The sequence below is a fragment of the Poecilia reticulata genome, chromosome 15, assembly GCF_904066995.2.
Source record: "Poecilia reticulata chromosome 15, P_reticulata-male-v2, whole genome shotgun sequence".
NCBI lineage: Eukaryota > Metazoa > Chordata > Actinopteri > Cyprinodontiformes > Poeciliidae > Poecilia > Poecilia reticulata.
Window position 1 is genome coordinate 28889813 of NC_088844.1, and position 21002 is coordinate 28910814.

At 43.1% G+C, this 21002-nt stretch overlaps 1 protein-coding gene across 3 annotated transcripts in view; it reads right to left on the reverse strand.

The window, feature by feature from the left end:
* Nucleotides 1-40: 40 nt before the first annotated feature.
* Nucleotides 41-21002, reverse strand: part of cdh23 (cadherin-related 23) — a 195295-nt gene continuing 174333 nt past the window's right edge. For 2 of the 3 annotated variants that reach the window (XM_008430094.3, XM_081616160.1), the window contains 31 exons: nucleotides 20864-20983; nucleotides 20577-20757; nucleotides 20361-20494; nucleotides 18973-19182; nucleotides 17509-17616; nucleotides 16676-16778; nucleotides 15764-15889; nucleotides 15481-15684; nucleotides 14868-15326; nucleotides 14645-14761; nucleotides 13693-13917; nucleotides 13446-13615; nucleotides 11984-12121; nucleotides 11476-11595; nucleotides 9984-10161; nucleotides 9584-9795; nucleotides 9014-9208; nucleotides 8829-8942; nucleotides 8626-8755; nucleotides 7581-7844; nucleotides 7348-7509; nucleotides 6524-6780; nucleotides 5707-5804; nucleotides 5489-5609; nucleotides 5333-5412; nucleotides 5149-5189; nucleotides 4990-5050; nucleotides 4329-4458; nucleotides 4028-4147; nucleotides 3716-3832; nucleotides 41-1623 (listed from right to left, as the gene is read on the reverse strand). In XM_008430094.3, the coding sequence (XP_008428316.2) occupies nucleotides 1282-1623; nucleotides 3716-3832; nucleotides 4028-4147; nucleotides 4329-4458; nucleotides 4990-5050; nucleotides 5149-5189; nucleotides 5333-5412; nucleotides 5489-5609; nucleotides 5707-5804; nucleotides 6524-6780; nucleotides 7348-7509; nucleotides 7581-7844; nucleotides 8626-8755; nucleotides 8829-8942; nucleotides 9014-9208; nucleotides 9584-9795; nucleotides 9984-10161; nucleotides 11476-11595; nucleotides 11984-12121; nucleotides 13446-13615; nucleotides 13693-13917; nucleotides 14645-14761; nucleotides 14868-15326; nucleotides 15481-15684; nucleotides 15764-15889; nucleotides 16676-16778; nucleotides 17509-17616; nucleotides 18973-19182; nucleotides 20361-20494; nucleotides 20577-20757; nucleotides 20864-20983 (5037 nt within the window). In that variant the 3' untranslated portion in view covers nucleotides 41-1281. The remainder of the gene's footprint in view (nucleotides 1624-3715; nucleotides 3833-4027; nucleotides 4148-4328; nucleotides 4459-4989; nucleotides 5051-5148; nucleotides 5190-5332; nucleotides 5413-5488; nucleotides 5610-5706; nucleotides 5805-6523; nucleotides 6781-7347; nucleotides 7510-7580; nucleotides 7845-8625; nucleotides 8756-8828; nucleotides 8943-9013; nucleotides 9209-9583; nucleotides 9796-9983; nucleotides 10162-11475; nucleotides 11596-11983; nucleotides 12122-13445; nucleotides 13616-13692; nucleotides 13918-14644; nucleotides 14762-14867; nucleotides 15327-15480; nucleotides 15685-15763; nucleotides 15890-16675; nucleotides 16779-17508; nucleotides 17617-18972; nucleotides 19183-20360; nucleotides 20495-20576; nucleotides 20758-20863; nucleotides 20984-21002) is intronic. The other variant, XM_081616161.1, reaches the window with a different exon arrangement.

The window sequence follows — 21002 nt, forward strand, 5'->3', positions numbered from 1 at the left end:
TTGTGGTGCATCAGGCGTCACATTATTGCAGACACTGGGATCAGAGACCATTTGCATATTTTAATTAGCACAGATCATCCCACAACATTTCCCAACACAGATCTCATGGCTGGTGACAACAATAATAAAAAAAAGAAACAAACTTACAAAACAGGAATATAAAAAAGTGTTTTTTTCATTACACACCACTCAACAGAAACATCAGTTATACAAGGGAAACAAATGGACATGTCACCAAAGCACTATATACTCATACGCCAAACATCCAACATGACTCCCTTAACGGTTTTGGTAAGACAACATTTTTCTTCAAAAATATCTTTTGATTCAATGTTTTTTTTTTTAAATACAAAAATAAAAATAAAGCAAAATTTCTCACTTTGAGCTTGACATTGAGTCGCCCACCTCCCCCCTCGTGGCAGTGTAAAATCACTGGGCACATTGCCATCTTAACGTCTATAAGAAAAATTATTTGCTTTTATAAATATTTTGTTTCCTTTTGATAAAACCTGTTTTTTCTCTCTTCCTCATCCTTTCTAAGAAACTGTCCACCATGTACTTGGAACGTCTTTTGTTTCTGCTGACCGTAATCACCTTCCCAAGAGAGTTTTTCAAGTTTTTTGCTTCCATCAGGAGCTTCTTCTTCCTCATTCTTCTGTGATTTGTGTAAAATCACTGAAAAGACAATGAAAATTTCTCAGCTATTTCCAAACTATTGAAACATCTATTGCTGTTCCCATCGACACTACGGTACACTGACTGTAATCATGTCGCCAAAGCAATTCTCTAAAAATCTGCCTGATTATTTAATGTTCTCAGTTTCCGTTAAGAGGCCATCTGCTGGTCTGAGTGTGTGTAGATTGATGTATGTGTGTGTTTTTGTGTGAGTGTCTGCAGTCCAGGCATAAGTTGCAAAAGGATTCATGAGAATGAGGCACCTTTTAAATGAGTTTAAGGTCATGGTTGGAGCAAATGTTCCCCGCTCCATCTCGTTCACTCATCATTTTAATGACTGCAAGGGAAACCTTTTGTCTTGCTGAAGACGAGGGTCCTGCAGGTGGATTAAAACTCTACAAACTGGAACTGTGACCATTTTCATCAATGAGAGAGCCAGCCTGCCCAGCTCAGTGTGAGTGTCCTCTTGGAGGATGTTTCACAGAAGCACTGGCTGAAGAGCTTCCCTAGACTACAAACACTTCCCCTCCAGTCCTTTTCAGGAGGATGGAGGCACAAGGACACACACAAGCCCGGATGCCCTCAGACCAGCGAGGCCTCGGCTAGTCATAACTCCGTGATCTCCAGGGGACTCCCTGACAGGGTGTCCCCGTCCTTGTGGCGGTGCATCGGGGTGGATTTAGCAGACTCTGTGCGAGCGTTTCTCTCTGAGTACAAGCCGCCATCTGCATTCAGCGCCTCTAGAGAACGTGCCAGAGCCCGCTGGTCGTCCTCCGGCAGGCTGTTGAGATCTGAGGTCAGGAGGGTGCCTGTGCTGCCATGGACCACATGGACGCCTTCAGGCCCCTTCAGCTCCACGGGAAGCTTGTGCTTGAACCGCAGAGTGCCGCGTCCGCCTCCCAAATCCAAATTCTCATCCTCATCGTCGTCCAGATCACTCTGGATTAGCTTTTAGAGACAGACGGAGAAAGAGAGTCAGTAAAATAGCGTGTGGTTAAGCACAGAAGGCTGCCAGGAATACATTTGTAAGATAAAGAAAGTGCTCTCCTCTGATTGCCCTTTTCAACTAGTGCCAGCTCAGCGCAAATCGACTCTACAAGGGGTTTCCACTAATAACAGCTACATGGTTCAGACAGTTTTTAGTACCTATTTGGACTCTTGGACCAGCTATCTATATGGCAACCCCATCAACTAGAACTGGTCTATCCACCCTGCTACAGGTAGCATTTGTTACACGTCCAGCTGGTGCAGTTCAAACAAACAAAACTGAGTAACCTGTTCCACCCCTCACCTGCAGAGGGTGCTCTGCATCAAGACTTGGTGAAGAAAACACTGTACAACTTTCTTCTTCATGAAATGAAAACATAAATGGCAGCATTAGATTTTAGCGTTTTGCAGGATTTCTTTTTTGTACGGTAAAAAATCCCTGAGGTATTTCTCCTGTTAACACTGGATTTGCATGTTTGTTTTGACTGTATTTACCCAGAATGCCCTGTGCTGTAGTCCACTTCCTACTTTTGGAACAATCTCCAGTCTGCTTAGTGTTCACATGTGCAGAGTTTACTTCAACCAAACCCAGAGCTGTGTATGTAGGCAGACCAGAGTTCAGTTATGCATTCACCCCTCCCCAAATGGACCGGACTTCCCCGGCAAACGAACTGGACTTGGATGAAAGCGGACTGAACAGTCTGGTCTGAATGTGCCATAAATGTACAAAACCACACAGCAGATTCCACACCGACATTCTCTATTTGACAAAGATGAAGCCAAGAACAGAAATCCTCAGAGAATCACTTTCGGCAACAACAACTCAACAATCTCACTTTTTCCTTCCATAATCATCTTAAACCTGTTGCTTCAGTTCAGAGGCTTGCAGACATTTCCGTCAGGTGGTTGTTGACCCAGTTTGTGTCTAACTTTAACCCTGAGAAGATGAGGCGGCTTCATCTGCTATACAATAAAATACAAATGTGATCGTCTCAGTGGCTCCCCTGCTCTGGTTGCAAAGCAAGCCCAAATCACCACTCCTCTACCACCGTGTTTGATAGTTGGTATGAGTCGTTTGCGCTGATGTGGTCTGTTTGGTTTGTCCAAAAATGGTGCTGAGCATTGAAGCATGAAATGTGTACAGTTCTTTGTTCTCATCTTCCTAAAGAACACAGTTACACAAGTCTTGTGGTTCATTCAGATGCAACTTTGCAAACCTAAATCATGCTGCAAGAGAGGACAGGGTTTTTCCCGACAGCCCTCTGAAAGAAATCGTACCCGTCGATTCTTTTTCTAACTGTGCTAGATCACTCAGTTGGTTTTCTGCCATTTCTTTGAGCATTGCAGTGTCTGCAGAGACATCAACTCCTGGGAAAATCATCAGCTGTCCTAAATGTTCTCCGCATTAGATGGTTTGAAAATTGATGCTTTGTTGACGCCTTTCCATCTTGGGGTTGGAATTCATTATGTTTTAAAGAAGCAAACTGACAAAAACAAATATTTTTAGTTGTTCAGACTTGCTGATGATCAATTCTGATAAAGCAAAGGTGTACTTTCCATTTTGGCTTCATCTCTGCATAATTTACAATGACATTGTAGAATCAGCTTCTTTTTGTGCCCTCATTATAACCAGATAAAAGAGTACTTACTTTCTTTTTTTCATAAGTGCATACATAGATATGAGTGAAAATGCAAATGAAGGAATAATTTCATCTGAATAAACCTGATAAGTATAAATAGACAAGTGAAACATAGATTCAGAGATGGATCAGAGGATAAGCAGAGTTCCAACAGATCTGGAGCACTTCAAAGAGAGTAAATGCACCATCTATCGAGAAGAAGAGGGTTGAAATGTCAGTATTTTTGACAAATCTTGTGTTAGAAGTCTTGGCAATGACTTAAAAAGAGCCGATTCCAGACATGAAGCAGAAGTGGTGAAAATGTGCACCATCAGAACATGAGAGAGGGAATCAAGAGAACAGTTAGATCACTCTGAGTGGCAGAAGACCAGCAGCAGATGCAGAGAGCTCAGCGGTTTTTCTTCCAGGCCCACCTCAGTAACTGATGACTTATCTCCTTCTCCTTGGCCGGTGGAAACGGTGACGAGTCGCGCTGCAAAGAGCTTTTTCAGCCTCAGGTAGTCATCCAGAACCACCTTCAGCAGAGAACCCTGACAGGACGGCAGTTAGGATCAGACAAAACTCTGACACAATCCGCCCCATGAGCCCGAACTTCAACCCCTGAGCCAACAGCCTGCAGTCAGGACATGAGTCTTTGACTCCACCGCTCAGTGCTTGTTGATTGGAGTTAGGATGAGTATATACATAAGTGTTTCTGCATGTTTGCTTCTCTTGATGTGTCTTACCTTGATGGGCCCTTCCCTCATAATCTGACCCAGTTTAGCGATGTTGTCGTACTCCTGGATGGCGGCTCTCAGGTAGCGATCGTCCTCTGGCCTCGCTTGAGGCTCGCGGCCAAAGGTGCCCTGAAAGGAAAACCACACACAGTCATCATAGAAATCTGGATTACCAACTATTATTGTTCTAGGAAACACTGAAGTTATAGGTCGGAGAATCAATCCATCCTGGAAAAAGAACAATTCAAAGTAACCCATGAATCCCAGACTGTAAGCGGAGCAGCGAAGCCAGATGAATGTTGGTACTGACGTGTGTACGCGCCGGGCTGTTCCACAGGTCGGTGATCTCACTCAGGTTCTCTGGCAGGTCGTCTTCATGATCAGCCTGAGCAGCAAGCTCCAGGTTACGACAGAACGGGTCCATCCACACGGGATTGGCTCTGCAGGGAGAAACGTGTAACCAACCCCCAAATCAACTTTTTGTTTGCTAATAAACTGTCTAAATAGGTTACTTAGGGCTCTATATTTATACTATATTTATGTTTCAGGGTGAGTTTTTACATTTTTGTGTAAATTTGATTAATTCTGCAATATTTTGTCTAAAACTGACTCAGTGCTGCCCTCTTTGGGTTGAAGAGTGGCTACTGCAGTTTCATTTTTCTATTTATTACAGTGGTACAGTTTGGTACCTTTGTCACTCAGCCCTGTTCGGGTATAAAACAGTTTCAGACACAGCGCCACCTTGAGGCGAGTCAGAAGTGGGAATAGCGTGAGTCACCATTAAAAGTCTCCAACAACATAAAGAAAAAGTTGCTAGACTTGTTGCTAGTTGTATTTTCAACGAGAAAATCTCAAGAGGGTTTGAAATGTAGCGACAAGATAAATTGGTAACAGTACTTCTGTTAAAATAATATAAAAATCGCAAAACTCTTTTAATAAAGAAAGTATGCCGCTCAGGACATAGATCTCACCCCTCAAACGAGTACTTGTTAGTGTTTGGCATATCCAGAATATCCATTAGACCTTGGTTTCCTGCATGGGTAAACGAAATAGGAAAAGTTGTAATGCATTAGTTCCAAAGTAACGTTTGCCAACAGCTACCAAGGCTGTGTGTAAAGCTGCCCCCTCACCTGTTGATCCTGCAACAATAGCTTTAAGCTTCCTCTGGTGTCTGCAGGAGAAACATCAGGAGAAGATAAAGACTTTACTTTGCAGCTCAGACTGATGGATTAAAACATTTGCGCCTTTTAAATCACTCCGCAATCCTCAATGAAAAGAAATCTGCTACAGTGGAAATATCTGCAGGATTCTTACACTCTGCGATAATGCCAGTTCATTGTTACAAACAAAATCCCCGCCAAGCACAGCAGCACGGCCAGGATAATGATCACCAGCTGTGAACGGGACAGAAAACCAGCGGTGAAAACCTTCCACAGTGTATGAGCTCATGAACGGCGGCTGTGTGCAGACCTGCAGGGTGGAGATGTCGTCAGGCAGTTTGTCACCGACGGCGGGCTGAACGTCCACCACGTTGTACGTCCGGAACAAACTCCTCAGCTGCTCCTTGTTCTCATCGATCATCTGGATGACTCTAGGAACACACAGCACAGCTCATACACACGCCTTACGATCAGAACCTGAACGATCAGAACCTGAACGATTACAGGACTTAAAGGTGAAAAAACAACCTTTCCACATCCAGGATGGTGTTGGTCTGATTGTTGACCACGTGGATCAGCATGTCGGTCTGAGAGTAGCTCACTCTGCCCTTCTTGTCCACATGAAACTACAAAGTATGACATATTAAAATATCATACACAGTGGACATTTTTCACACAATTTGCTTTAGAATAAAAACTTCAGTGTATTTTTATTGGAATTTTATCTGATTGACCAACAAAATTTTTTTTCCCTGAGGAAAAGAAAAAAAAAACATTCAGAGATATTGTATTTGTGTTCAGTCATGCTGGATGGTGATGCTGTGGACAAGAAGGAAATCCAGTAGCAGTCAGACTCACTACAGACCTGAAGAGGCCTCTAACTGAAGACTGTTGCTGTGTAACAGAATCATGACTGTCGTAACATGCGAACATAATATGGATGAAAACATCAGATGTTAGCAGCTCTGCTAATCCACTTCATTTGCTATTGCTTAAATCTCTGCCTGGACAGAGAGATGTTGAAGTAGGGGATTCATGATTCTTCCTTCTCTCTGCTCGGCATCCACGAAGCCTCTTTTTCAGCTTTGTTTTGATGAAATTTTATTTGACCCTTTTACTTAAAGGTTGAGACTATTTAGGAAAATAAATTCTCTCAAATGTTCCAACATTATGTAAAATAAATGTAAATACATGCCACATTTTATTTTTTAAGCCTTCCTTCTGTAGCAGACAAGCAGAGATTTGCTGTTTTCTGTTGGTCTGACCCAAAAAATCCCAACAAAATACAGATTGGTACTTTTTAACACTGTTTGTTAAAAACGGAGTGAAGATGAGGAAGTCTTGCCTGAATATCATCCAGGTTGACGATAGCTCCTGTGATGTTGGACAGCAGGCTGATGAAATTGTCCTGGTTCTCGCGGACCCAGTCCGGTATCTCGTTAAAGACGATCTTGACCCGCTGGTCGTCTCGGAGGATGTAGATGTTTACGTTGGTGGTGGCACTGTGGCCGGCGAAGTCACAAGCTAAGATCTCAAGCTGGAAGTAGCCTGGATCGTAAGCTGTGAAGAGGTCGTAAGTTCGGATCATTCCGTCCGTCAAACCTGCGGCGACATGGAAAAGGAAGCGAGTCACTCTGTGGGAGTCAAAATCTCACACGAAGATCCAATTATCCTCATTATGTGTTACAATGTGTGAGGAATCACACACTGCACATGCTGGAGGAGCTGAACAGATTCCTCAAAAACACAAACATCCTGAAACATTGCTTGTTTTTGTAATATTTTTCTATTCTACTAACACATAATTGCTAAAAATACGTGTTTTTTTGACAAGCAGTCACATATTACAGTAAAGTTGGAGGTTTTACTTCCGTCTGAAATCAGTCAGACCCACATCAGTTAATATTCCCCTAGAGCATCGAATTAAAGCCGCAGCATGAACAGAAGAGCTCTCCTGCTGACCCAGGACAGTCACTGACCCTTCAGTGACTGTCCTGATGTCCCTGGTGTTCTGGAGAACACCCCACAGGGATAGATTTTCACATAACTCCAAAGTTTTTCATTTTAAAGATGAAAATGAATTAAAGTTCACTCCAAACCACCCCATCCTTTCAAAGAATCTGTCAGAAACTAGATCTAACGTCTACTGGCCAAACTGTGATTCCTCACCAATGGTGAAGATGTTTCCCACATCCTCGCTGCCGTTGCTCTGGGTCTGGAAGTAGCGGATTGTAACGATATGGTACTGGACCACGCTGTTGTTCCCGATGTCGTTATCTGTAGCCACCAACCTGATGAGATCTGAGCCAACTTTAGCATTTGCTGCAACACCTGAAACAAAAACACAAACCAGGTTAGTCTAGTTTTATACCAGACGATGATTCACCAGCAGCATCTGTTACCTGCTGTGTATTCTGTCTTAGCAAACCGAGGCGTTTGGTCATTTATGTCCTCGAGTTCGATCCTGATTTCCAGAAGGCTCGGGTCTAGAGCGGGGTTCAGCGCTCTGGCCTGTAGCGACCTCTGACCTTTGGGAGGGGTCCAGCTCCTGTTGCTGGAAGCCTTGATGATGATGGAGTAGGCCGGGATCTCCTCCCGGTCCAGATCCTTCAGAACCCTCAGCTCTCCATCAAGACTCAGGCCAAAGTTTGCATCACTGTTTCCTCCTTCAGCGGGACATGAAACAGATTTGTGGTGAAGATGGATCTTTGTAAATGTCTGCGTTATTCTTTTGCTTTCATGTGCTCAGACAATATGTTCAGGAAAAACCCTTGAAGCCAGGATGAAATCACCATCGATAAATTAATACTTTCATCAAAAAACGCAAAACACTAACATTCACTGGTGGGATGTACTTATTGTACTTAAATACATGTTCTATGTATCTGTTCTTTACTTAACTAGATTTAATCAAGGGACTTTTACTCCACTGTATTTCTATAATGTTGCATCCATGTTACATTCATATCACGTTGCGTTTTTCTTTTTGTTTATTAAAACTTTTACTTGAATGTGTTGACTGCAGTTAAAATAACAAATTGTTTGTTTTGCTTTGTGTTAAATAAAAACTTTAAAATGTATAATAATTCCTCTTTCTTATTAGACTTAATGACATTTAAGCTTAAATTCAGGTTATCCCTGAATTTAAATCAAAGTGTAAACTGTGTCACAAATCATAAACCCAGTAAAAACATGTATTCATGCCTTATCTGCAGCATTATTCTTTAAAACGACACAATACTACTGATATATTAAAGAAAATACACATACAGTTAATGATGTCATACATTGGATTAGGTAATAAATTCAAGAAGTACTTCTACTTTCAATACTTTTAAGTATTTTTAAAAGCAAGTACTTTTACTAGAATTCAGTTTTGTTTGTTTGTTTGTACTTTTATTTAAGCACAAAGTTTGAATATTTCCTCCACCACTGAATATTTCATACCTGCAATGAAATAGTAGACGATGGCGTTGGAGCCCTCATCGGCGTCCACAGCTCTGGTTACGTTTCCCACCACGGTACCAGAGGGAGAGTGTTCTGGTACCGTCAGCTTCTGGTAGGGCAAGCTGCCTCGCTGCGGAGAAAACCAACCATTACAACATGCAAACATCCCGAAACTGCACACATAAATTACAGCTCAACATTACCGGTGGCTTGAGGAAGACCGGTTCGTTATCGTCAATATCCAACAACGCCACCTGCAGAGGCTGGGTGGTCTCATAAGGCACTGGTTGGCCCAGGTCACGGGCCACGATGATAAGCTGAGGAGTGATTTGCACACAGTTACTGAGGGCGGTGCAGCTGCAGGAGCTGCAGGTGAAGGCGGACTCACGCTGAGCAGGGCTTGTTTCTCCCGGTCCAGTTTCACAGTAGTGGTGATGACTCCAGACATGGCGTCGATGTGGAAGTTTTCCCAGTCTCTGTTCCCAGCGCCAGTCTGCAGGAAGGCGTAGCGGACCTCTCCGTTCACGCCCGCGTCTGAGTCGGTGGCATGGACCTCATACACAGGCAGGCCTGGAGGCTGTTCCTGCACAAAGTAAGAGTCGAAAAAAGTTATCAAAACTCAGATTTAATACAGTTTGAGATAGTTTTGCAAAATTATTCTTTCCCGCAGGACTTGCAAATTTTAGCCTTGGTCTTTAATTTAAATGTTTTTGCAATAAGAAGAAAGAAAATAATAAAAAACTGCTACAGCATCTTTTGCTAAGAGGAGTAGATCTTCACCTTTTAAAAAATGACATCATCTGCTGTACTATGTATTGCATTACATAAAAGTTTCCAGGCTTGATTTTCCCACTATTAGCTGGAAGTTCATCAAACAAGACCCACCTGAATTATCAGTGAGTCACATGAAAACAGAGTAAGCATGCTAACACTAGCTTAGCATTAGGGGAGCCAATACCTCAGCGATATGAATAATGGTTCCATTAGCTGGTCTGACAAACACGGGTCTGTTGTCGTTGACGTCTATGACTGTGATGATCAGGTCTGCAGTGCCCCATAGGGGAGGACGCCCCTGGTCCGTAGCCACAACGGTGAAGTTGAAACGCTCAGAAGACTGGAGCAGGCGGCGCGAACGCACCAGTCCGGTGATTGGATCCAGGGAGAACGCATCTAAAAACCCAAAAAGACACCATGACTGATGAACACGCTGCACCAAAAATGATTCCATAAAAACAATCAATAAAATAACCCACAAACTACACGGACATTTGTAGTTCTAATTTGGCAAAATGTGAAAAAGCTGAATATGAATATTTTGGCAAAGCACTCCAGAAAATGTTGTTTTGGTAAATTCTTACCTAAATGCAGCCCAAGTAGGCTGTAGATTAAGGCAGCATTCTCTCCTTCGTCCAGGTCAACGGCAGAGACGGTTATCACAGACGTACCGCTGGGCTCGTTCTCAAACACGCTGGTGTTATACACACGCATTGTGAAGCGCGGCCGGTAGTCATTTACATCCAGAACCGTCACCAGAACCTGATGAGTCACAGATAAAGATGATTTAGTCAGTTTTCATGCAATCATGATAAACATCTGCTAATATGTAGTTGTAATGAGCTCTGCACCAAGTGTTTGCTAATTGATGTTGGCTAGTCTGCAGGAGCTGAGTTGGGCTGATGTGAAAGCTCCAAGAAGGAGCTGCATCTAAAAGGTGGTGTTAGGTTCATCCAGATGTTTAGCACAGCTGAATGGTTGAAACGGGGTCAAAAATCGTCAAACATGCATGAAAGAATAAAAGCAACACTCCAGATTTGATTTGGATGAAGGAATTAACATTAAAACATGATGTGAAGCTCAAAAACGTCGGTTTTACATAATACTGCCCCTTTAAAGTATCAATCTTCAAAATATTCTCATTATTCTGACATTAAGAATATAAAAATATGAATATTGAAATACTGAAACCAGTAAAGTTTAGTCTAATTTAACATCTGAAAATAATGAAACATGTTTGTTCGACAAACTGCAGTCAGTGCCTCCAAATCTGAGGGTCTTGAGCCGGAAAAGGGTAGAGTGCCTTCTCCGGGTCAGGGGGGTCGTCCTGCCTCAAGTGGAGGAGTTTAAGTATCTGGGGATCTTGTTCACGAATGAGGGAAGAAGGGAGCGGGAGATCGACAGGCGGATTGGGGCAGCGTCTGCCGTGAAGCGGGCCCTGTACCGGTCCGTCGTGATGAAGAGAGAGCTGAGCCAAAAAGCGAAGCTCTCGATTTACCGGTCGATCTACGTTCCCACCCTCATCTATGGTCATGAGCTTTGGGTCATGACCGAAAGAACGAGATCACGGATACAAGCGGCCAAAATGGGTTTCCTCCGCAGGGTGGCTGGGCTCTCCCTTAGAGAGAGAAGCTCGGTCATCCGGGAGGGACTCAGAGTAGAGCCGCTGCTCCTCCACGTTGAGAGGAGCCAGTTGAGGCTCGGGCATGTGGTCAGGATGCCTCCTGGATGCCTCCCTGGTGAGGAGTTCATGTCCCACCGGGAGGAGGCCTTGGGGAAGACCCAGGACACTCTGGAGGGACTATGTCTCTTGGCTGGCCTGGGAACGCCTTGGGATTCCCCCGGAGGAGCTGGAAGAAGTGGCTGGGGAGAGGGAAGTCTGGGCCTCCCTTCTGAAGCTGCTGCCCCCGCGACCCGACCCCGGATAAGCGGAAGAAAATGGATGGATGGATTATTGAAATACTGAAACCAGTAAAGTTTAGTCTAATTTAACATCTGAAAATAAAGAAACATGTTTTTTAGACAAACTGCAGTTTTGAAAAGTTTCGGTTGGTTTGATGCGATAGTTGTTTCTACCTGAACAGCGTTCTCTCTCCGGTTGTTGGGGCTCCCTCCTGGGTTGTCTCGAGCCACAGCAGTCAGAGTGTAGTGGTCCTTGGTCTCCCTGTCCAGAGGGGACAGAATGTAGATTTCTCCCTTACAAAGAAAGAGGAAAAGGAATGATTAGGAAGGAAGCACTTAGTGGGAGTGGTGGCGTTATCAGGACGTTATTCTGCCCGAGCGTAGAGCTGAAAATGTAGACTGTGCATTGGGACAGTGTGAGTTTCCATTTCCAGACCGGATCACTTTCAGCAGCCCGAGAAGAGCAAACACAGAGAAGAGCAAACACCGTCAATGCATGCTTATCTTTTGTGTAAGGTTGCCAAAGAGGAACTGTCTGGCGTTTCTGTACGCGGTCAAAAGGTTATTTAAATGACATTTCTTGCAAAACACAGTGTACATAACCAAAACCAACAAAAGTAAATGACAGGATTCCAGCATGCAGTTAGCAAAAGGCTGAATTGCAGCTTGTGAATGACCTTACAGTGGAAGGTTTGATGCCAAACTTGCCCTCTCCGTCCACAAGGCTGTACTCGATGACAGCGAAAAGTCCAGAATCAGCGTCTGTGGCTCTGACACGAACTACGATGGTGCCCAAGTCCACGTTCTCAAAGACGGGTTCCTTAAAACAAGACAAACTTCGTGTGAGAATCAGCTGCATGTCAGCCAATCAGAACAACAACAAACACTTCCTTTATTCAGTTCAGCTCCAAATGTGAACCTCATTCTGTTCAGATTCATTACAAATGGTGACATACCTAACATACCTCTGTTCATCTGGATGATTATGGCTTAGATCAATGAAAACCATGCATTCAGTTAGATTAGAATATTACAAAATCAAGTCAGACAACTAAATGTTTTTATACAGAAAAGTAGACTTAATGAAAAGTATGTGCATGTGAACTCATGAAGTGGTCTAACCCCATTTAGCAGCAATTCCCTTTTTCTACTCCTCTTTTCCTGCCACCAAACTTCCCTTTATTATGCTCACATATTAAGACTCTTTGATTTTCCAGGATTCATTCTTTCATCACCATGGTGGATTATGAGGTTCTTCTCTTGTGCAGGTCCACCTACAGATTTCTGGGTATCTGATTCCACAGTGGTCTCTCAGAAGGAAGCTTGTCCTGCTTCCTTCTGCTGACGAGCATAATGAAGATGCTGTGGTGCTCTAAGCTCTGACCTTGGACGTGATTTGGGTTGAAAGACACCTGCTGGTTCTGGTCCACCGGGTTTTATCACCAGTCACTGGTGAACCTCAAACTGGACGTCTAGCAGCTTGGAGTTTGTGTAAGCCTGCAGTTATCACTATTAATATACCTTTTCCACCTGCACTTTTTCCTTCCACTAAACTTTCAATTAGAATGCTTGGACCCAACACTCGTTTTTTAAGCAAAGACTTGGATTGAAGTAATGAACTTTTTGATGGTATTCTAAGTCATTGAACTGAACTTGTTCATTAACAGTAGTAATGATTAGTCATGTCTCTGTAAAGGGACAGTATTAATATTGTGTTTTCCAGGAAGATAGTGCCATTTTATATTAGTAAAGTCACTATGTTACCTTCAGTTGTTATAAAAATCTTATATATGTCAAATATAAAATGTGACTTTGTAATTTAAATTGGGTCTCTGTCTCTTTAAAAGCTCCTGCTCTTTCTGAAATTCCACTTTAAGGAAGTTATCATAACATCACTTCTCCATTAACCCTTTTAACAATGTTTTTACCAGCGTTTCACTGAGAAATGCACACTTCCACCAGGTGGTTGCCAATTGCTACTGGCTAGTCTGAAGGAGCTGAATGGGAAAGTCACGAGGAATAACATTATAACATGATATAAAGCTTGAAAAAGTTGATTTTAAGTTTTTCTGTTCATTAACTTTCTCCAGTTTATGGGAACCATTTTAAAACCAGCAGCCCTACAGATCTAACCAGTCCTGTACCTGATAGGATGGCTGCAGAAACACTGGGTTGTTGTCGTTGACGTCAACTATCCGTAAATAAACCGGAAGCTCGGCGCTCCTCGGAGGCGTCCCGTGATCCTGAGCCCGAATGGTGAAATTCAGCCACTGCACTTGCTCAAAATCCACCGTCTGATTGGCCACGATCTTCCCTAAAAAAGCAGCAGCAGCAGTTCAACAGTAAATTTCTATGCTGCATTTGTTCTGCAAAGCTTAAGGGGGACCTTACCGATGGAAGAGTCCTCCAGTCTGACATAGCCCCCTCTTGGCAGGTGCAGCAGCTGATAAATGACCTGACCGTTTGGACCTTTATCGGGGTCCACAGCGGACACCGACAGCAACGTCGTGCCGGGCTGAGCTCCTTCTAAAATCTGCTCTGTGAAGTTGGTGACTCCGAAGGGCCGGAAGCGAGGCGCGTTGTCGTTGACGTCCAGTATGTTGATGGTTAGTCTCGCTGAAAGGAAAAGAAATAAGCCAAGAAGAAAAAAAAAAACTTTTACTGCAAGAGAAATTCACACTGAAATATTTAGAAAAATCCTTGATTCACTCTGGAAAAACTCTTCAAAATAAATGTAAACAAACTATTTTAATGTTGATCAAAGTCTCATACAACTTTGAATTTGTAATCTATGATTTAATTTCACCACAGCTTGAATAAGACATGACTCAGATGTCTTACCATCTCTTCCAAATGGGAAAGACAACTAAATCTGGCAAACAGAGCAATAACCGACATTAATAATTTTACATGCTGTCTTTTAATTTTATGGTGATCAAATAAGACCGATAGCAGGATAGTAATAAGAAGTGAAGGTGATGGAAAGGTGGCATGAAGAAGCAGCTAGAACTGTGACCAACAACTTCTGGATGAATTCCCAGGCTCAGCTGGCCACCGTCAGGGGAAGCAAAGTGTGGTTGGGTTCACCAAATCTCCATGACTTGGTGACTATCTGGATGGCAGCTGGTTGTGTGTGAGGCACAGCAGGCAAAAAGCGTTTCTGTTCTTCCGTCACAAACGTAAAAATGTGGAAATCTTTGTGGACTTTAACTTGAATCACAATAATATGGAGTTTTTTCCTCTTTGTGACTGAGGTGACTTATACTCCAGAGAGACTTGGATAAAGTAAGTACGGGGGATGAATCAGAATCTGAATGTGAAGGTAAGCACAACCTGGACTTACCGTTAGGAACACTGCCGGACTTGTCAATAACCTCACTGGCGTTGTCATGGACAGACACAATTATCTCAAACGTAGCTACCAGCTCTCTGTTCAGCGGGTTACGAACAAATACTGCACCTAGAAGTTCCCAAAAACATGTCAGCAGTTTCAAACGTCTAGATTAAAGGGTCAATAAAAAAAACCAATGTTTAAATAACTTATGTTTCAGAAAACCAAAGCCAACCTGTGTGTAAATCAATGCCGAAGGAGTTCTGTAAGCCAACCACTGGATTGTTCCCATCATCCTTTGCCTCCACTGAGATGATGTAGTACTCTAGCCTTGGATTGAGATCTGGGTCTTCAGCGGTGAGGGTAGCTACCACCACACCTGGTGGGGTCGACTCGTTGACACTTATCATGGTTATAGGTTCTATAAAACGTGGCCTGGAGTCATTAACGTCGTCCAGGATAACCGTCAGCGTGGCTGTACCGGACAAAGGGGGCGTGCCGCGATCAGTTGCCATCACAACGAGGCGGTACGACCCACGCTCCTCTCTGTCAAGTGTGGTGTTACCCACCAGGACGGCACCAGAGATCGGGTCGACCACAAAGCGGTCCTGAGCACCGCTCTCTAAACGGTACATTAACCAACCGTTGGCGCCAGAGTCCGCATCGGTGGCGGAGAGCTGAGTCACCACAACGCCTGGAGGTGACAAAGACAGGAAGACATCTACAGTTCCATCAAATAAACCTCAATAACAACCAGTGAGGCGGTAATGTTTTCAGACACAAGTTAAACCTGACAAACATTGGACCAGGTCCGTCTCAGACGTGTCGCACACATGAATCAAACGCACCAGTGGGGCTGTTCTCAGGCAGTCGGACGCTGAAGCTAGACGGGCTGAAGACAGGAGGATTGTCGTTCTGGTCCAGGATCGTGACGGTGAGAGGGACGCTGTTGTTTAACCCCCCTACGTCTTCCCCAACCAGAATCAGCTCTACTCGAGGGTCCTGGAAGGCTTCACGATCCAACTTTGCTCCCTGACGCACCAGTAGGACCCCTGAGGAGAGATCCAGAGACATTAGCTTTACTGTTTCAGCATGGCTTCATGCTAGCTGTCTCCAGAGAAATGAGGTTACCAGTGTTGGAGTCAACAATGAAGAGGTCGACCCTTGACCCCAACAGTCGGTATTTCACCACAGCATTTGGGCCGATGTCTCTGTCTTCAGCCAGAACAGGCCCATTTAAAACAGTCACTGTGCTGCCTGAAGAACGTGAAGAAAGACGGATTTCATGAACAGTTTGGAAATTACAAATCAGAAAACATTAGGAAAACATCTGTGATTTCCGTGTTTCGTGCCTCTGGTAAGGCACAGACCCATCAGTGGATGGGAGCTTTCGCTGCATCAGAACTTATTTGGCAAATGTGTCTTTATCTCCCTATGACGCATTCACTCTTTTTCAGAAAAGCCACAAACAAGCATAGAAAAACTTTTGACAAAATTGAGGAAGTTATTTTGAATTTTGACGTTTTTCCAATGCAATACTTCAAAATGTGCATCGTTGTTGTCTGATGTTCAAAATGGTGTAATAAGTATTCATTCACTGGATCTGAATTTAAATGCAGGCCAACTGTCACAATTTATTTATAGGTTATGATTTTCTTATAGCTTCACAATTATGCTCTACATTTTTCTTGGTCTGTGATGTAAAATTCAGGTAAAGTAAATTGTAATTCATGGTGGTTGTGTGATAAAATGTGAGTAGCTCTCTGCAAACTTCTTATGTTTTTAAATTCACCCATTCGTAACCAGCTGCTCTGTTAGGATTCTGATTACTGATTGGTTCATGTGTTAAACAACATGAACTAATGTCCTTTAAAGGTACAGAGAAAATTACAGCTGAGTTAATCTGTCGAAACCGCAAAGTGGAAAAAAAGCAAGCATGAGCTATGCATAAACAAAGTCAGGAAGTGGTGGAGACAACGCTGCGAAGTTTCAATACTGCATATGTGGATTGTCCTAGTCAAATCAAAGGAAGAAGGTAGATACCTGCTGGTGAGTTCTCGGTGATTTCAGCTCTGTAGCTGGTTCTCGTGAACACGGGCCTGTTGTCATTCTCATCCAGAATGGTGATAACCAAAAAGTCAGAGTCCTGGTTTCATTGAAATAAAAGATGAAAGAGTGAGAGAACATTAAAAGTCTGCCTGAGCTGAGCTGTTATTTCTGCATTTCCCTCATCTAACTCCCCCCAGAGCCCAACCAGTTCCATGCAAGGTGGTTTCCTTGGCTGTATGACCACATGTGTCCCAGATGTCAGTTACATCGGATCAGCTGCGACACAGCGAGGTGCTTCAGAGAAAATGAAGTGAACACCATTTAAACCCTTTAAAAATCAACCTTGTGCAGCCCTGCAGCTTGGCAGGAGAACGTGCTGCAGACTTGGTGGTTAACTTGATGCATACATTTGCAAGTTCAGTTTCTCACCTTTCTCTACACGGCCTTTTCTTGGCATACCTGCATGTTGGCTTCCGTTTAGAAAACACCACAAAGACGCTCCTGTATTAGCTGCTTGCAAAGATTGTTCACACTTGGTTTCATTCTGCTTGAATGTGTTTATTTTAATTTAATGACATGAGTTTCTGGTAAGAAAATCCATCGCTAAGGATCATTATTGCAGATGTTTTTTAATTATCTTTGTAAAGCAGAAAACATGGAAGCACCATGGGAAGAGTCCTGGTCGTTTACAGGTAAAGGACAAAAAAAAGACGTTTTGAAAATTACAAATTTTCATACAACATGTAGATTAAAATGTATGAAACTGCTTAGCATGCTTAAAAGACTGAAAATTGCCGAGACATGAAAACTGTGGAAAGGGGGATTACCCTGCGAGCGATGCGGGGGTTCTCTGGATTGTCCTTCACAGTGATGGTTAGCGTGTACTCCGCCACCAACTCTCTATCCAGCGGTCTGTTCACCTGCACAACACCTGACTATGTGGGACAGAGATGAGTCAGAGCTGCAGGCGTGAAGGACATATCACTACATAAGTCAGGATGTGTCATACATAAGAAAACCACAGAGCAGACAGTTCAGGATGCGAGTTGAAGTTTTGAAGAGCAACATGTTTAATGGGTTTAAATGTGGTAGAGCGTAACTGTGATGTGGAAGAAAAAGGAGACATGGCTTCAAAACTAATGACGCTAATAAAAATCTGAGAAGTGTGGCCTGTGTTTGTCTTCAGCTCTCTGATTTAAAACGTTGTAAAGTCGCTTTTTGGTACAATTACAAATCTTTACGGGTGTGTTCATTCGAGAGGCCTAGACAAAGTTCAGACCTAAATCTAAAATGTTCCCTGACGACTGAGCAGTCCACAGCAGATAGACAGGTGACACTACGAGCTGTAATGTAGAGAAAGGTGGTTCTATGACTGGAGGGAGCTGGATGCACACCACACCTTTCAGATGTTTACTGATGAAACAATGATAATGAAAACCTATGCTGTTTGTCCTTCCACTTCAAAGTGATGTTAATCTGTGTTAACATCACTTAACACAGATTAAGTGATGTTAATCTGTGTGTCTAAAACAAAAGAGGTTAATTAATTTTGTTTTTTGGAGGAAAAATGCCTGAGCTTAGTTTTTATAGGACAAATAAATAACAGTTTAGTGAAAAATAAGTCAAATTATGCGGCAAAACATTAAAATTTTTTATTAAATATGAGCAGAAATACCTCTAAAATCAGATTTTTATGCATCTAGACCTGCAAAAAAAATCAGCTAATCAAGAGTTTTTCAGAGTTCATCACTTCTTTTATACAGATTATACACTTTATACAGATTTATACACTTTAATCTGTATAAAATATTTCAAAGTCTGTGCTTGTAATGTGACAAAACATGAAAAAGCTGAAGATGTATGAATGTATGAACATAGACGTTTTGAAAAACAAGACGCTGGAAATGTTTAGACGTGGACGAAGAAACAGATTCATTTCTGCAAACAGCTGGGAGGCCATGTTGCTCTGACTCTGACTCTAACGATGTTTATGGACTATTATGGGAATTTTTGGTGCGGTTCTGTAACAAACTTGCAGTCAGTGATATGTGGAAGTTTCCATGTTTATGTAAGAATAGTTGAAATAGTTTCAGCTGGAACTTTCTGTTCTCTTTAGCTGATTACAGAAGGAGAGAGAGAATTAGGAAACATCTGTGCACATCCTGCTAATACGAGCTGCTCTCACCAACATGCTGCACGTTTTTAAGACCAACATGAAGGTGTGGCCCTCCTGAACCAGGACAGAAGAACGGACAAATGTGTCCGGCTTCAGAGTTTTTGTGTTTTGTTACCGTGTCGTTGATGTAGAAGGCTCCGCCCGGGTTTCCAGCAGTGATGTTGTAAGTTAGAAGCGCGTTGCGTCCGCTATCTGCATCCCGAGCTTGAACTCTGGCCACGGAGGTGTGTATCGCCGCACCTTCACTCACACTGGTGTTGTAGGGCAAATTAAGGATGACGGGGTCGTTATCGTTGATGTCCAGAACGTAGACGCCCACCACCACCTGACGACCAGAAGCAGCACTGTTCAGGGAATCTCAAGTGTTCATAGAAAATATTGTTTCACAAAGATTATTAAGTAATATTTAGTTATAAATTCAGTTTCTCCTCTCCATTCATGTTTTGACATGACTGTTTGTTCACTCTGCCTTCATTCTGTGAATCTCTCTGATTGTGAGAACATCTTTAGTCCACATCCTCTCATGGCTCCATAGATTTTCTGTCACTCTCCTCTGCTGAAGTCATTCAGTCGGTTCATCATTTTGGATTCATGATTGAAAAATAAAATCTTCCCTTATCTTTAGCCTTCAGGCACCTAAGTATTACTGATGTAGTATTTGGTACTTGTAGCTTCTTATGAACAGCTCAGCGCTGTAAGTACCTCTGAGCTGCTCAAAACCTTCACAAAATCCAAAACTTTAAACACAAAGAACAGATAATGATGCAGCCACTACCGTGCTTTACTGCATGTACGTTATTCTTTTAGTTTCACCATAACTCAACCTTCCAGCCTCTTGTAAAACTTAATTGCTCAATTCAAAATAAAAAGAATACAGGAGATTGTCGTCACACACAGAACAGAACCACTTGTTGAAAATTTCTGAAGCTCATTCTGTGCAGTTTTTGTCATCTTTTCTGACTCGTAGCAGCTGAAAGAGAGATCTTTCTGATTCTTTGAAACTCCTCCGCCAACGACGGCGTTAGCTAAGAGATGCAGTGAGGAGAAGTCGAGAAAAGCCAACAAGAAAAGCTGAGCCTTCCTTCAGGTTCATCAGATTCACTGTAGCTGATGACAGGGTGACCTTACACTGACCCGGTGCTTTAACTGAGCCATCAAAGTTTTAATTTTAGTGTGTGCACTTCTGCAAAGAGGCAATTGCATATTTTTTTCATTTTATATTTTCCCCTGCTGTATCTATTGTTGTTCAGTTGAATTTTAAAAAGTGTGTATTATTAAACACAAAAACAGCTTTGAAATTGTCTATAGTTGTAGGAATGTATTCCTACAGCAGATATCTGAAAATAAAGGATATGGAAAGTATTTTGTGCACATTGTGCCGTTAGAATTATGCAAAGAGATATAATACAGAAGTGATGCTTATAAGTTCCCATTTATGGAAGAGGATATGATGACAAAGTTGCGTCTGCTTGCGCTGACGGCTGCTGACGTGAAGCGGCTCACCGAACTGTTGCGTGACGGCGTTCCCAGGTCCCGCGCCGTCACGGTGATGTTGTAGAAAGCTGTGGTCTCTCTGTCCAGCTCCACGTCCCTCCTCACCCGAAGCTCGCCCTCCACAGGAGAGATCATGAACTCATCTGAGAGCGAGGCAGAGAAAACCTCAGAGGGGAACGCAAACGGTTTGAGATGCTCCGAGAAAACAGACGGAGGGACACTGACTCTGGTTATCTCCACCGGTGATGCTGTACTCCACTTTGCCGTTGAGACCGGAGTCTTCATCGCTTGCTTTGAGGGTCCACACCCGCGGGCCCGGCTGGCCCTCCGTTACCTCAAAGGGACCCTCGTACTGTCTGGGGAAGGTTGGCGTCACGTCGTTCACGTCCAAGACGTTCACCGACACCTGGAAGCAGGAAGGAGACGGTTTTTTTATTCAAACCCCCACAAAGCAAGAGCTGGTGATGGGAATCTGGATTATCTCTGTAAAGATGATAAAAAATGATCATTACTGTTGTGCTAGATGTCAGGCGAAGAGCAGGTTTCGGACACTGGTCAGTAGCCGTGACAACCAATGCATAATGCCCGTGGCTGATCTCGTAGTCCAGCTCCTTCACAGCAGTTATTCTCCCCTGAACACACACACACACA